This window comes from Ceratotherium simum, chromosome 1 (genome assembly GCF_057802395.1).
Source record: "Ceratotherium simum simum isolate JZ-2026a chromosome 1, ASM5780239v1, whole genome shotgun sequence".
In the NCBI taxonomy this organism is placed as follows: Eukaryota; Metazoa; Chordata; class Mammalia; order Perissodactyla; family Rhinocerotidae; genus Ceratotherium; species Ceratotherium simum.
The window spans coordinates 98,947,194-98,960,057 of NC_141900.1; the positions used below are offsets into that span (position 1 = coordinate 98,947,194).

At 39.6% G+C, this 12,864-nt stretch overlaps 1 protein-coding gene across 1 annotated transcript; it reads left to right on the top strand.

Annotated features, from left to right (window-relative positions):
• The first annotated feature begins 10,585 nt into the window (after positions 1-10,585).
• Positions 10,586-11,527, top strand: LOC101395595 (olfactory receptor 2A1/2A42). Its single transcript, XM_004430647.3, has one exon. It carries the CDS (start codon positions 10,586-10,588, stop codon positions 11,525-11,527), a length of 942 nt encoding a protein of 313 aa, XP_004430704.1.
• The last annotated feature ends 1,337 nt before the right edge of the window (positions 11,528-12,864 follow it).

Consider the following 12,864-nt stretch of genomic DNA (forward strand, 5'->3'; position numbering starts at 1 on the left):
ACAGGTTTCCAGTGTACTGGTTGCTCGTGAAAGGCAGTCTCCTGATTTCCGCATGCTGACATATAATGTAAACCTTTGAGGGCATATTCATGTCAACTAAGATCTGACCATTCCCTCTCTGTTGTTCTCCTTCATAGACATTTATATTTTGTGTATGTTCATGTGTCACTTTCACAACTTTTAGAAGCTGTCCACAGGTTAAAGTTATGCCAACTTGATATGTAACAGAAAACACTTTATTTTGAGGTGCTGCATTTCCTAAACTTTATTTTGTTTGGCATTATAAAATTTTACATTTAAGTTCTGATTGTCTTAGTTAAAACTTTCTATTTTTATACCTTAAAGTGACTTTTTATAACTGATGTCTATATGGTGTTGAATACAGAAAAACATGTCCTAAAACTATTGTTTTCACAATATTTTTGTCATTTACATCAGTTTCCTAATTTCCACCTTTTTTGTAGTATACCTGGGTGTGAAAAGAGAAATAAAGAAGATTCTAATATTTATGGATTGCCTACAATGAGGCGGTATTTTTATATAATTAGGAACACTATTTTGTGTCCCTAAGTAAATATGTGGTTCTTCTCACAAGACATGTACAGTTGGAGCACAGGTAAGCATGTTCTCAAAATACGATAACCTATGCAAGATTTTCCTCAAGTTTATGTCATAATCCCAGCAGGTCAGGGATCACACTGTAACAAACTCATTACTTTGCAAATTGCACAGCCGCTAGATATGAAATCTTTAGTCCTCTTACGACTGGTATAAGAGAGAAACATAAATAAACATAAGAACCCCTTAGGCAGCAAATATCTCCACCCACCTGAGAGAAGGGGTGGCTTCTAGGGGAAGCTGCATCCTTGGAGAGGGTCCTTTCCTCCCCTCCCCTAAGGGACTGGACTCAGAATCTCCCCACTTCACAATGGAGAGTAGAGAATACTTCCAACAGTTGACCTGCATTGGTGGTTCCTGCCCTAGAAAACCCTCCCTGGGCAGGTTCTAATAAGCCCCACTGGCACACCTTGGGCTCTCTTTGGACTCCCTAATCCACTCCAGGCCTCCATAACCACCTCTCTACAGTGTCTTCACACCTTGAGTTACTTGGAATCAGCTGATTTTTCAGGGTCCCGTTTTCCCACCTCTGCTGCAACTCGAGGGTCCCGGATGACAGTGGGGAGAAGCTGAACGACAAGGTTAACGCCAGGAGCTTGTTCATTGCCACACTGGTTCTGCTTCCTTATAGGTTCACCTGGACCATCTGGAGATGTGGGAACTAGGGCAGAGTGGGATCCATGAAATCCAAATAATGCCAAGTATCTGGGGACCGTAATAAGTGATGTTGTCTCAGAGGTATGCTCTGTGGCTCCGTCTGTGTTCCCTAATTGTGCGTCCTGCTGGGGATGAGAACGGAAACAGAAAAAGAGTATTGCTTTGTATCTCCTTCCCAGTGGAGGTGGGCATGCATTACATCTCACGGCCCACTTACTCCAGGGATCCCTCCAGAGCTGCCAACTAGTTTGAGATCATCAGAGAATAAAACCTCCTTTTCTGATGATTCTGCCACATTTTCCATCAGGAACAGAAGTGAGGGTTCTGGAGCTCCCACAGAAGCTTCTAGAAAGCAGGACCCTGCCCAACCTTCAGGTGCTTTCCCCTTCTGAGATCCTTGAGTCCAAATGTGGGAGCTAAACAGGTTGCCTTTTTTATTTTACCATCAATTCCTCTTAGATGTGTTGTAGCATCTAGTCTTTTGTTAACTCTCACTGTTATATTGCTCTTCTTTTTAAACATGGGTAAGGAAATTCAATCCTCTCTAAATGTGGACTGATTATTATTCTGCTATGGGGATAGTTTGAGGAAAAGTTATTGCTAGCTTAGTTGAACATGTTGCTCACAAATAATGTAAGTATGTATAGAATTTGGTTAATTTCATCTTATGCAGTAGAGAAGTAGCTGCATTAAAGCAATAACTTTGTGAACATTGATGCTAGATAAAAGAATAAGAAATTTCTGTGTGATGGATTTAATGGAATATATGGAATAATTTTCTTAAGCCAAAGGAGAGTGCACTTTATATATTATGGAATCATTTTACACTTCAGGGAAACTTACATTGGTTTAGTCCTTGTGTTTATGTCTTGTCAACAAAACCACAATCTATGATCTATACTGTCCATACACATCTCTTCCATTACCCATAACTTGGAGAACGGTTTCAGGCACACAGGAAATACTTAATGATTACTTTTACATGTTAGACTTTCCCAAACGTGGAGGTGAGTGAATGTGTGTGAGCGTGTGGTTGAGGTGGTAGGGGGGAAGTGCAGAAAAGGGAAGGAGTTGCTACCTAAAGGATAATCTCTTCAGTTTTTAATAGAATTGTCAGTGTTGTGCTCTTTTTAATCCCTAATATCTCTTCAACTGATTATGCACTTTCCCAATAATGACATCAAAAGATCATAAGCCAAAACCTGTTTTACTAATCCTTCAACAACATATTATCCACAAAATACGTTGCTGACTTACATTGTTATAATCAAGACTTTGCAAAATGGGCTTTCAGAGGATAATGGCTAACAAGAAGAATGACTTCCAGGGACTACCAGGAACCATAAACAGGCCATGTTGGTCAGGTCCATACAATCATAGGCTAGTCAAGAAGCTGATAGAGATTGATAGTACCTGATCCCAAGTACTGAGTGTTCACTGTGTAGCGGGCATATGCTCAATGTATAACAGGTATTATCTCAATTAACAACCTCGTGAGAAAGGTACTATCACTTTTCTCCTTTTAAAAAAACAGGAAATTGGGGTTTGGAGAGCTTAAGAAATATACTCAAAGTCACTCAGATAGTAAATATGTTTCTGACCCCTAAGCCCATGATCTTTAATTGCTACTCTATAGTGCCTTTCAATGTTTTGGGAGGTTTTTTGTTTTTATTTTTTTGCGTGAGAATCTGGCTCAAGGAAGAATGTGGAGAGCTCATTAATGTTTTGTTTTCTCAGATTTAATCAAATTGATATCCAATCGGTAAATAAATATTTATTGAACACCAACCATGCCCCAGGCACAATTCATGGTCAAATATATGGTCTTTTTATCACTGACTAGATCAAAAAGATTTCTTCAATCAAAGGGTATATTTTAAACACAAATAGTTATTAAATTAACTCTCAAGTACAAGTCAATAGCCCTTATTGGCTGTTATGGTATCAGGAGAGAGTATTTCAATATCCCAGATAAGTGCATTGGCAGATATTACTGCTATTATGAATTATAAGATAATATTTTCCAAGGTTGCTTATAAGACAGTTTACCTGAATGTAGACTTTCTATGTAATCAAAATCCTCTAAGAAACCACGCAAATATTGGAAATATTGACAAGTCTCTAGAAATACTGTGGAGATACATAATGGTGAGGTAGGAAAGAGAGATTTTGAGAATGGGGAATTGTTGAAAAGAGATAAGGAAAATAGGAAATGGAGAGAGAATATCATAAAAGAGACCAGAGAAGGAAAGAGATCGGGATAGACGCAATAATATAGTCAGGCACAGGAACAGGGACAGGGGAGATACAGCCATCAAGAGAGGCAAAAAACTCAGAGCAAAGAAAGTTACCAGGGATAAAGAGGGACATTACACTTGATAAGGGTCAATTCTCCAACAAGACATCACAATCCTTAATGTATATGCACCTAACAACAGAGCATCAAAATACATGAGACAAAAACTGATAGAACTGAAAGGAGAAATAGATGAACCTACTATTATAGTCGAAGACTTCAACATCCTTTTATCAGAAATAGACAGACTCAGCAGGCAAAAAATCAGTAGGAATATAGTTGAACTCAACAATACCATCAATCAATTGGATATAATGAATACCTACAGACTAATTCATCCAACAACAGCAAAATACACATTCTTTTCAAGCTCACATGGAACATTCACCAAGATAGACCACATTCTGGGATATAAAACATACCTTAGGGGCCGGCCCCATGGCGTAGTGGTTAAGTATGCACGCTCTGCTGCTGGCTGCCTGGGTTCGGATCCCAGGTGCGCATTGAAGCACCGCTTGTCAGGCCATATAAAGTGGAGGAAGATAGGCACAGATGTTAGCCCAGGGCCAGTCTTCCTCAGCAAAAAGAAGAGGATTGGCATGGATGTTAGCTCAGGGCTAATCTTCCCCACAAAAAAAGAAAAAGAAAAAAACCCACCTTAAGTTTAAAAGAATAAAAACAGTACAATGTCTGCTCTCAGACCACAGTGGAATTTAAGTAGAAATCAATAACAGAAAAACAGGTGGAAAATCACAAAATATTTGGAGATTAAACAATGCCTTTCTAAATAATACATGGATTAAAGAAGAAATCTCAAAAGAAATTTAAAAATACAAGCATACTTAGGAGATATTGCAGGTTCAGTTCCAGACCACTGCAATAAAGCAAATAACACAATAAAGCTAGTCACATGAATTTTTTGGCTTCCCAGTGCATATAAAAGTTATGTTTATGCTATACTGTAGTCTATTAAGACAGCAATAGCAATATATCTTAAAAAACAATGTACATACTTTAATTAAAAAATACTTTATTGCTAAAAAATGCTAACCATCATTTGAGCCTTCAGCAAGTCATAATCTTTTTGCTGATGGAGGGTCTCGCCTCAATGTTGATTGCTGCTGACTGATCAGGGTGGTTGTTGCTAAAGGTGGTTGCTGGGATGCCAGTGGAAATATCTTAAAATAAGACAACAATGAAGTTTGCTATGTTGACTGACTCTTCCTTTCATGAACATTTTCTCTGTAGCATTCAATGCTGTTTGATAGCATTTTACCCACATTAGAACTTCTTTCAAAATTGCAGTCAATCCTCTCAAATCTTGCTGCTGCTTCCTCAACTAAATTTGTGTAATATTCTAAATCTTTTGTTCTCATTTCAACAGTCTTCACAGCATCTTCACCAGGAGTAGATTCCATCTCTAGAAACCACTTTCTTTGCTCATCTATAAAAAGCAACTCCTCCTCCGTTAAAAGTTTTATCATGAGATTGCAGCAATTCAGTCACCTCTTCAGGCTCCACTTGTAACTCTAGTTCTCTGGCTATTTCCACCACATCTGCAGTTACTTCCTCCACTGAAGTCTTGAAGTCCTCGAAGTCATCTGTGAGGGTTGGAATCAACTTCTTCCAAACTCCTCCTAATGTTGATATTTTGACTTCTTTCCATGAATCATGAGTGTTCTTAATGACATCTACAATGGTGAATCCTTTCCAGAAGGTTTTCAGTTTACTTTGTCCAGATCCATCAGAGGAATCACTATGCATGGCAGCTATAGTCTTACAAAATGTGTTTCCTAAATAATAAGACTTGAAAGTCAAAATTAATCCTTGATCCATGAGCTGCAGAATGGATGTTGTGTTAGCAGGCATGAAAACAACATTAATCTTGTTGTACATCATCAGAGCTCTTGGGTGACCAGGTGCATTGTCAGTGAGCTGTTGTATTTTGAAAGGAATCTTTTTTCTGAGCAGTAGGTCTCAGCAGTGGGCTTAAAATACTCAGTAAGCCATGCTGTAAACAGATATATTGTCATCTAGGCTTTGCTGTTCCATTTATAGAGCACAGGCAGAGTAGACTTAGCATAATTCTTAAGGGCCTTAGGATTTTTGGCATGATAAATGAGCATTGGCTTCAACTTAAAATCACCAGTTGCATTAGCCCCTGACGAGAGAGTCAGCCTGCCCTTTGAAGCTTTGAAGCCAGGGATTGACCTCTCCTCTCTAGCTGGGAAAGTCCTAAATGGCATCTTCTTCCAATATAAGGCTGTTTCATCTACACTGAAAATATGTTGTTTAGTCTAGCCACCTTCATTAATTATCTTAGCTAGATCTTCTGAATAAGTTGCTGCAGTTTCTACATCAGCATTTGCTGCCTCACCTCGCACTTTTATGTTATAGAGGCAGCTTCTTTCCTTAAACCTCATGAACCAACATCTGCTAGCTTCAGACTTTTCTTCTGCAGCTTGCTCACCTCTCTCAGACTTCATAGAATTGAAGAGAGTTAGGGCCTTGCTCTGGATTGGGCTTTGGCTTAAGAGAATGTTGTAGTTTGATCTGGTTTGATCTTCTATCTAGACACTAAAACTTTCTCCATATCAGCAACAAGGCTGTTTTGCTTTCTTATCATTCACGTGTTCACTGGAGCAGCACTTTCAGTTTCCTTCAAGAGCTTTTCCTTTTGCATTCACAACTTGGCTAACTGTTTGGTGCAAGAGGCCTAGCTTTCAGCCTATCTTGACTTTCACTATGCCTTCCTGACTAAGCTTAATCACTTCTAGCTTTTGATTTAAAGTGGGAGACGTATGACTCTTGCTTTCACTTGAAAACTTAGAGGCCATTGTAGGGTTATTAATTAGCCTAATTTCAATATTGTTGTGTCTCAGGGAATAGGGAGGCCCAATGAGAGGGAGAGAGATGGGGGAAGGCTGGTCAGTGGAGCAGTCAGAATACACACAACATTTATTAAGTTCGCCCTCTTATGGGGGCACAGTTCATGGCACCCCAACACGATTACAATAGTAACATCAAAGATCACCAATCACAGATCACCATAACAAATATAAAAATCATGAAAAAATTTGAAATATTGACAGAATTACCAAAATGTGACACAGAAACGTGAAGTGAGCAAATGTTGTTGGAAAAATGATATCATTAGACTTGCTTGAGGCAGGGTTGCCATAAATCTTCAATTTGGAAAAAAATGCAGTATCTGTGAAGCACAATAAAATGAGATATGCCTGTATTTTGAACTAAAAGAGAAATGGAAGAAGGTTCTATTGAGTTCATTTGTTGTAACAAATATTTCTTATTACTTGGAAGTAAACTATCCAATACTTCAGTTCAACTGAGGATTTAAAAATAGCTTTCATTTTAGGAATGCTGCATGACTCATGCCCACAACATTTAAAAAGAGTTAGTCAGCTCATCAGATCTTAAATTTTACTTTTGGAAACATTGGCTCCATCTAGTACTGACAGGTTTGTTCATGTGTAAAGAAATGATTTCAATCTTAGATATTTAGTTTGAAGCCATGGAGATACCGGATAATCTATTAGTCATCAAACAATTTGCCAATTTTTAAATTGCTAAATTGTAGAGACATACAGATAATTTCAAGCACAAAACAATGCCTGCATGTTACATTTGGAACTGGGATATGTTTAATTTCTTTTCTAGTCTCTCCTTTCACTTCTGCCAATCCTTTGGCAAATTTAATCCATTTGAGTTCAGGTAAGAAGATTTTAGTATCATTTAGAAGGAAATAAAATATGAGGAAAAAAGAAAGAATATAGAAGTGTCTTTCAGGTGTTCAATGCTTAAACATTTTGGAGAGTCTACAGTTATGCTTATTAAACTTCAGACAGGGGGCCAGCCTGGTGGCGCAAGCGGTTAAGTGCGCGCGCTCCGCTGCGGCAGCCCAGGGTTCGCAGGTTCGGATCCCGGGCGCGCACTGACACACCGTTTGGCAAGTCATGCTGTGGCGGCATCCCATATAAAGTGGAGGAAGATGGGCACAGATGTTAGCCCAGGGCCAATCTTCCTCAGCAAAAAGAGGAGGATTGGCAGATGTTAGCTCAGGGCTGATCTTCCTCACAAAAAAACAAACAAACAAAAAAAAACTTCAGACAGTCTGTTCTTTTTCGCCTTGGGAAGATTGTCCTTAATCAGGTATTATTATGGTAGGCAAGCAAGCCAGAAATTCCAGATCCAGTCCAAGGATGGTCCAAAAATTTAATTTTTAGGCATTCATTCATTCACATGTATTCATTCGTTTATTTCTTCATTCAGTAAACATTTGCTAAGTGCCAGAATTACAAAAATGGGTACACTGTTCCTTGTTCACAAGGAGTGTATTACAATCCAGTCCTGTAAAAGAAATCAGACTTTCAGCCCATATGGCAACTGTTCCTAAGGAATCTTACTGTACACATTAGACCCTCCTTTCTCTCATCACTCCTTTTAAATTTCAAAGAGATTCATTCTTTGTAAGTAATGTTTCTTTTCCCTTTATATAAGCATTTTGGAAGGAAATAAAGAAGGACTGAATAAAGAGATTAAGCTTTTTATAGGATGTGGATTCAAATGCAAGTTCACAACTAAATATTTTCATATGTTTTGTGTGTTTTCTGAATAAATTTAGAAGGCTGTCCTAGCACAATAATTTTTTATATAATCCCGGAAAAAAAATAAGCCATGATCTTGTGATAGGAGTTCATAGTATAATAGCTAGATTCATTTGTGTCTGGGTGATATAATAATTTATTGAGAGTGGTTATTTTAAAAAACAATCATTTGTTGCTTCTAGAGAGGAATCTAGAGGGAAATGTCCTTCCGGATCCCAATTAGCTGCTCAGAAAAGCTTTCCTTGGGTTGGATTTCAACGAGATTATCTCTGCCCAGGGCCTGGCCCTCACTCTGTAGATCCAGCTTTGGAAATTTTTTTCAGCATACACATTTCTCAGCTGTATATACTATCCAAACTCAAAAAAGAACCATGAATAAACTTAATGGAATTATGTATTATAAAAAGTTGGGAAGAACTTTGCTTATAGCACATTCTCTCTTTGTCAAAACATCGACACAAGACAGCAAATTAATACCTAACGGTTGATTGGTGAGCACAGGATTGGAGCAGAGGGGGTTAACTGGAGATGCTGCCAGCCAGGGTGATTGATCACTTATCACTCAAGCCATCTGAGCTGTAGAGACAGAGCCACCTGGAGGGCAGCACTTGCATACTGCTGGGCTACACTCCCCTGGACAGTGCCGAAGCCGTGCCAGCAAACACTGGCCCTCGTGAACCACCCCTTCTTCCGTCGCCTTTCTCTAGTACTCCACACAACTGTTACATTTGGGTGCCCTGAATCACAGATCCTCCTCCGCTGCTTCTGTGAGATTGCATCAAAGCACTTTGAGTGGAGTTCTGGATGCACTCAGAACTCCCCAGTGACATGTTCATTCAGGTTGTCTTGTTTTCTTCCTCCAGTTCTTCTCATCTATTATGAGTGAATTTTACAAATTTCACTTCTCCAAAAGCAGTGTTCTCTTATTTCCAAGATCCTTGGGAGCATTTCATTGATGTCTCCATTGGTATTAGTGACGGCTGGACCGGGGTCTTATTAACAGCACGGCCTTTCCTTACAGTAATCCTGGAGAAACTTTTTCTTCAGAGGCAAGCAGACACAAGTTCAATAGCTCAGCCTCAGGTTATTTTTGCAAAGGCACTAACAAATGTTTGCACTAGCAAAGATGCTGGATTTCTACGTGGTATATTGAGGAACCTGTTATCTAGGACTTAAGGACAAGCCAACTATTACTTGGCACATCACCAATTCACAGAAGTATCAAATGCCTGACTGCCAATTTATTGCTACAGCAATCTGTAAAATGACAAATTCACTAAACTGTCTCTTTTTCAAAATTTTTTCAATTAGCCATCTATAAAGCATTTAGCAATTCTTGTGTTGCTGTAGTAAGGCAGAGTTAATTTCTTTATGAAGGGTCATTTCTTATGTTTTTGAATTTTACACATGGTATGTGACACAAATGCTAAGCCATTAACCAAGTAGTAGGTCTTCTAACACACTGCCATTCAGGGATGGCCTTTCCTACTTATATTAGTGCCTGGATTTGCTCTTTTAATAGGAATAGATATAGGATGAGTTACAAATATTGCATGGGGAACTACATCCTGAAATGTCATCACACATTCACACACAGTGAGCCTTCAAGTCAATGTGTGAATGCCTGGCATCATGCCCATTGACACCCCTGCACACAAAGTCTAGACTCACAATACATGAACACTGAGTAGTCCCAAAGAATCCAATTCCTACAAATTTTATGTGCTGTTATTCAAAACAGATTTTTGGTAGATCAGTAACCGTGAATCAATCAGTAGATTAATTGACAAATGGCCAATTGTCAATTTGTATTCATTACCCACTGTAAAAATATAGTCATTAAAGCCCATATGTAGCACGTCCATTGATTCCTTCTTAGCAAGCTAAACAATCACATTGTCGTAAAATTTGCTTTTCCTCTTTTTGTTCCTCCTGTTACCATGTAAACTGCTCTAGAGCGCAAAGATTGATTTCAGTTGCTCAAAGCAACAAAGTTGATATTTCTATTGATAAACTAGAATTACCTCTCTTTTCTAGGACTTCTCTAATTCTCATTTTTGGAGTTCTCCCATTACTGATTACTTCTACATTCCAGAAATTTTCTTAATAATCTTGACACATACAGCTCTACGACGATCCCCATTTCATGTTTATTTTACTTCCTCTTTTGGTTTGACATTCTTTCTTCCTGTCACAAGCATCAATGGCTCTAGGAAATCTTTAATTGATGGCACAATCTCCTTCTATAAAATGGGACGTCAGATTAAGTGACTAGGATGTAACTAGATCATTAATTTATCTTCTAAAGTGACTAAATTTATAAAATAATATCTAGATGTTTTTTGACAATTCTGTTCTAAATTATCCATTTTATGTTTTTCACAGTGAAATGGGGAAAAATAAGACAATGGTTACAGAGTTCATCCTACTGGGATTTTGTCTGGGCCCAGGGATTCAGATGCTTCTCTTTGGGCTCTTCTCCCTGTTCTACGCCTTCACTCTGCTGGGGAATGGGGTCATCCTGGGGCTCATCTCACTGGACTCCAGGCTGCACACCCCCATGTACTTCTTCCTCTCACACCTGGCCATGGTCGACATAGCCTATGCCTGCAACACAGTGCCCCAGATGCTGGTGAACCTCCTGAATCCAGCCAAGCCTATCTCCTTTGCTGGCTGCATGACACAGACCTTTCTCTTTTTGACATTTGCTGTCACTGAATGTTTTCTCTTGGCGATGATGTCCTATGATCGGTATGTGGCCATCAGCCACCCCCTCCGATATTCTATCATCGTGAGCTGGAGAGTCTGCATCACCCTTGTGTTGACTTCCTGGGCATGTGGCTCCCTCATGGCCATGATCCATGTGAGCCTCATGCTGAGGCTGCCCTTCTGTGGGCCTCGTGAAATCAACCACTTCTCCTGTGAAATCTTGTCTGTCCTCAAGTTGGCCTGTGCTGACACTAGGTTCAACTTAGTTGTCATTTTTGTTGCTTCTGTGTTTGTCTTAGTCGGGCCCCTCTGCTCAGTGCTGGTGTCCTACACACGCATCCTGTTTGCCATCCTCAGGATCAAGTCTGGGGAGGGCTGCAGAAAGGCCTTCTCCACCTGCTCCTCCCACCTCTGTGTGGTCGGGCTCTTCTTTGGCAGCGCCATCGTCACGTACATGGCCCCCAAATCCCGCCATCCTGAGGAGCAGCAGAAGATCCTTTTCCTGTTTTACAGTTTTTTCAACCCTATGCTGAACCCACTGATCTACAGCCTGAGGAACGCAGAGGTCAAGGGTGCCCTGAGGAGAGCACTGTGCAAGGAAAGTCATTCCCAATTGGAATGACATTTGAATCAGCAGACTCAGTAGTCCACTGGAGCCTTGGGTACTGAATACCACCTAAGTTCATTACTCTCTTTATATCTGAGACTGAATGATCCAAGAGACTCTGTAAAGCCCTCCTTTTTCCTCCCCAGAAAATATTTAGGTTTTGCTGTATTCATACATTTAATTCTATCAAACATTTATTTTTTTCATTTAACTGCTTAGTGAGTTGAGAATATCTAGGGGGAAAAAATTATTTCATCCACTGCTATGTATTCCAAAAAGTTAAAACAGCCACTGTCCCTCTGACTGCATCAGGTGTGCTCAGTAATAGCAGAACAGCAGGTGTTACCAGATGTAGCCACACTGTTAACAATTTTTTTAAACAGTGCAGCCACTGGCAGAGACCCAGAGCCCATTGATAACCTTTGTCCATTTTCACCTTACATTTGGATATTTCCCTTCAATTGTACTTCCTCTTACAAATAGTAAATATATCTAAATGCCTACTCAAGCTTGGGTAAAATTGGTATTACTGATTAAATCCTGTAGTCTGTCTTACAATTTCTGTGGTAAGAAAGTGAGTCCACACGCATGCAGCTGGCATCCTAAGGAATCACCCAGCAAAATCCAGTTTCCAATCTGCCCTGGGCTTTTGATAGCCACTTGTTTCTCAACTCTTCTCACCTTCTCAAGAAGAGAATCTGTGATTCTCTCTGAATAAACACACACTCCTCACTCAGGGGGAGTTAGCAAGTGCTACAACCCACCTTCAATTGCCAGGTATGGATGGAAAGCCCCAAGCAGAGGCCACTAATGGAATAAAAAGGGTTTTTAATAATGATAATAGGTAATATTACTATTAAGTACTTCTTCTATGCCATCCACTGCACATTGATAGCTACTTTGCAGAAATCACCTCATTTTATCATCATAACAAATCCATTTCCCCTTAACATTCCATTTTATAGATGCAAACATTAATGAATGGCAAATGCTAGACTCATACCCCAACAATCTGACTCCCAAGCCTTCTCTACTTAACACAACAATGTAGTGCATCATTATCAATGTTATCAAGTTAACAATAAGGCTAACCTATCCCAACACAGTTATTTTAGGTGAATGTGGGTTTCTTCTCAGTCTAATATGAGCCATGTTGAGGCCAGGAGAGCCAGAGATCATTTACAGAAGACATCTTGTCCTGGTCAGTGAGTCCTATGGGTGTGGTCGCAAGGGAGGTGAAGAGTTTTAGAGGAGCACAGAGCACAGAGAGGGTAGGAATGGAGGGTGTTCTCATCAAGGTCAGAGGTTTAGTTCAGAACTGAGCATGATGGGAAGACCCAGAACCAAGACAT

Bases quoted from the DNA above. Each gene is read 5' to 3' on its own strand.
- LOC101395595 (XM_004430647.3), top strand. From the start codon at position 10,586: ATGGGGAAAAATAAGACAATGGTTACAGAGTTCATCCTACTGGGATTT.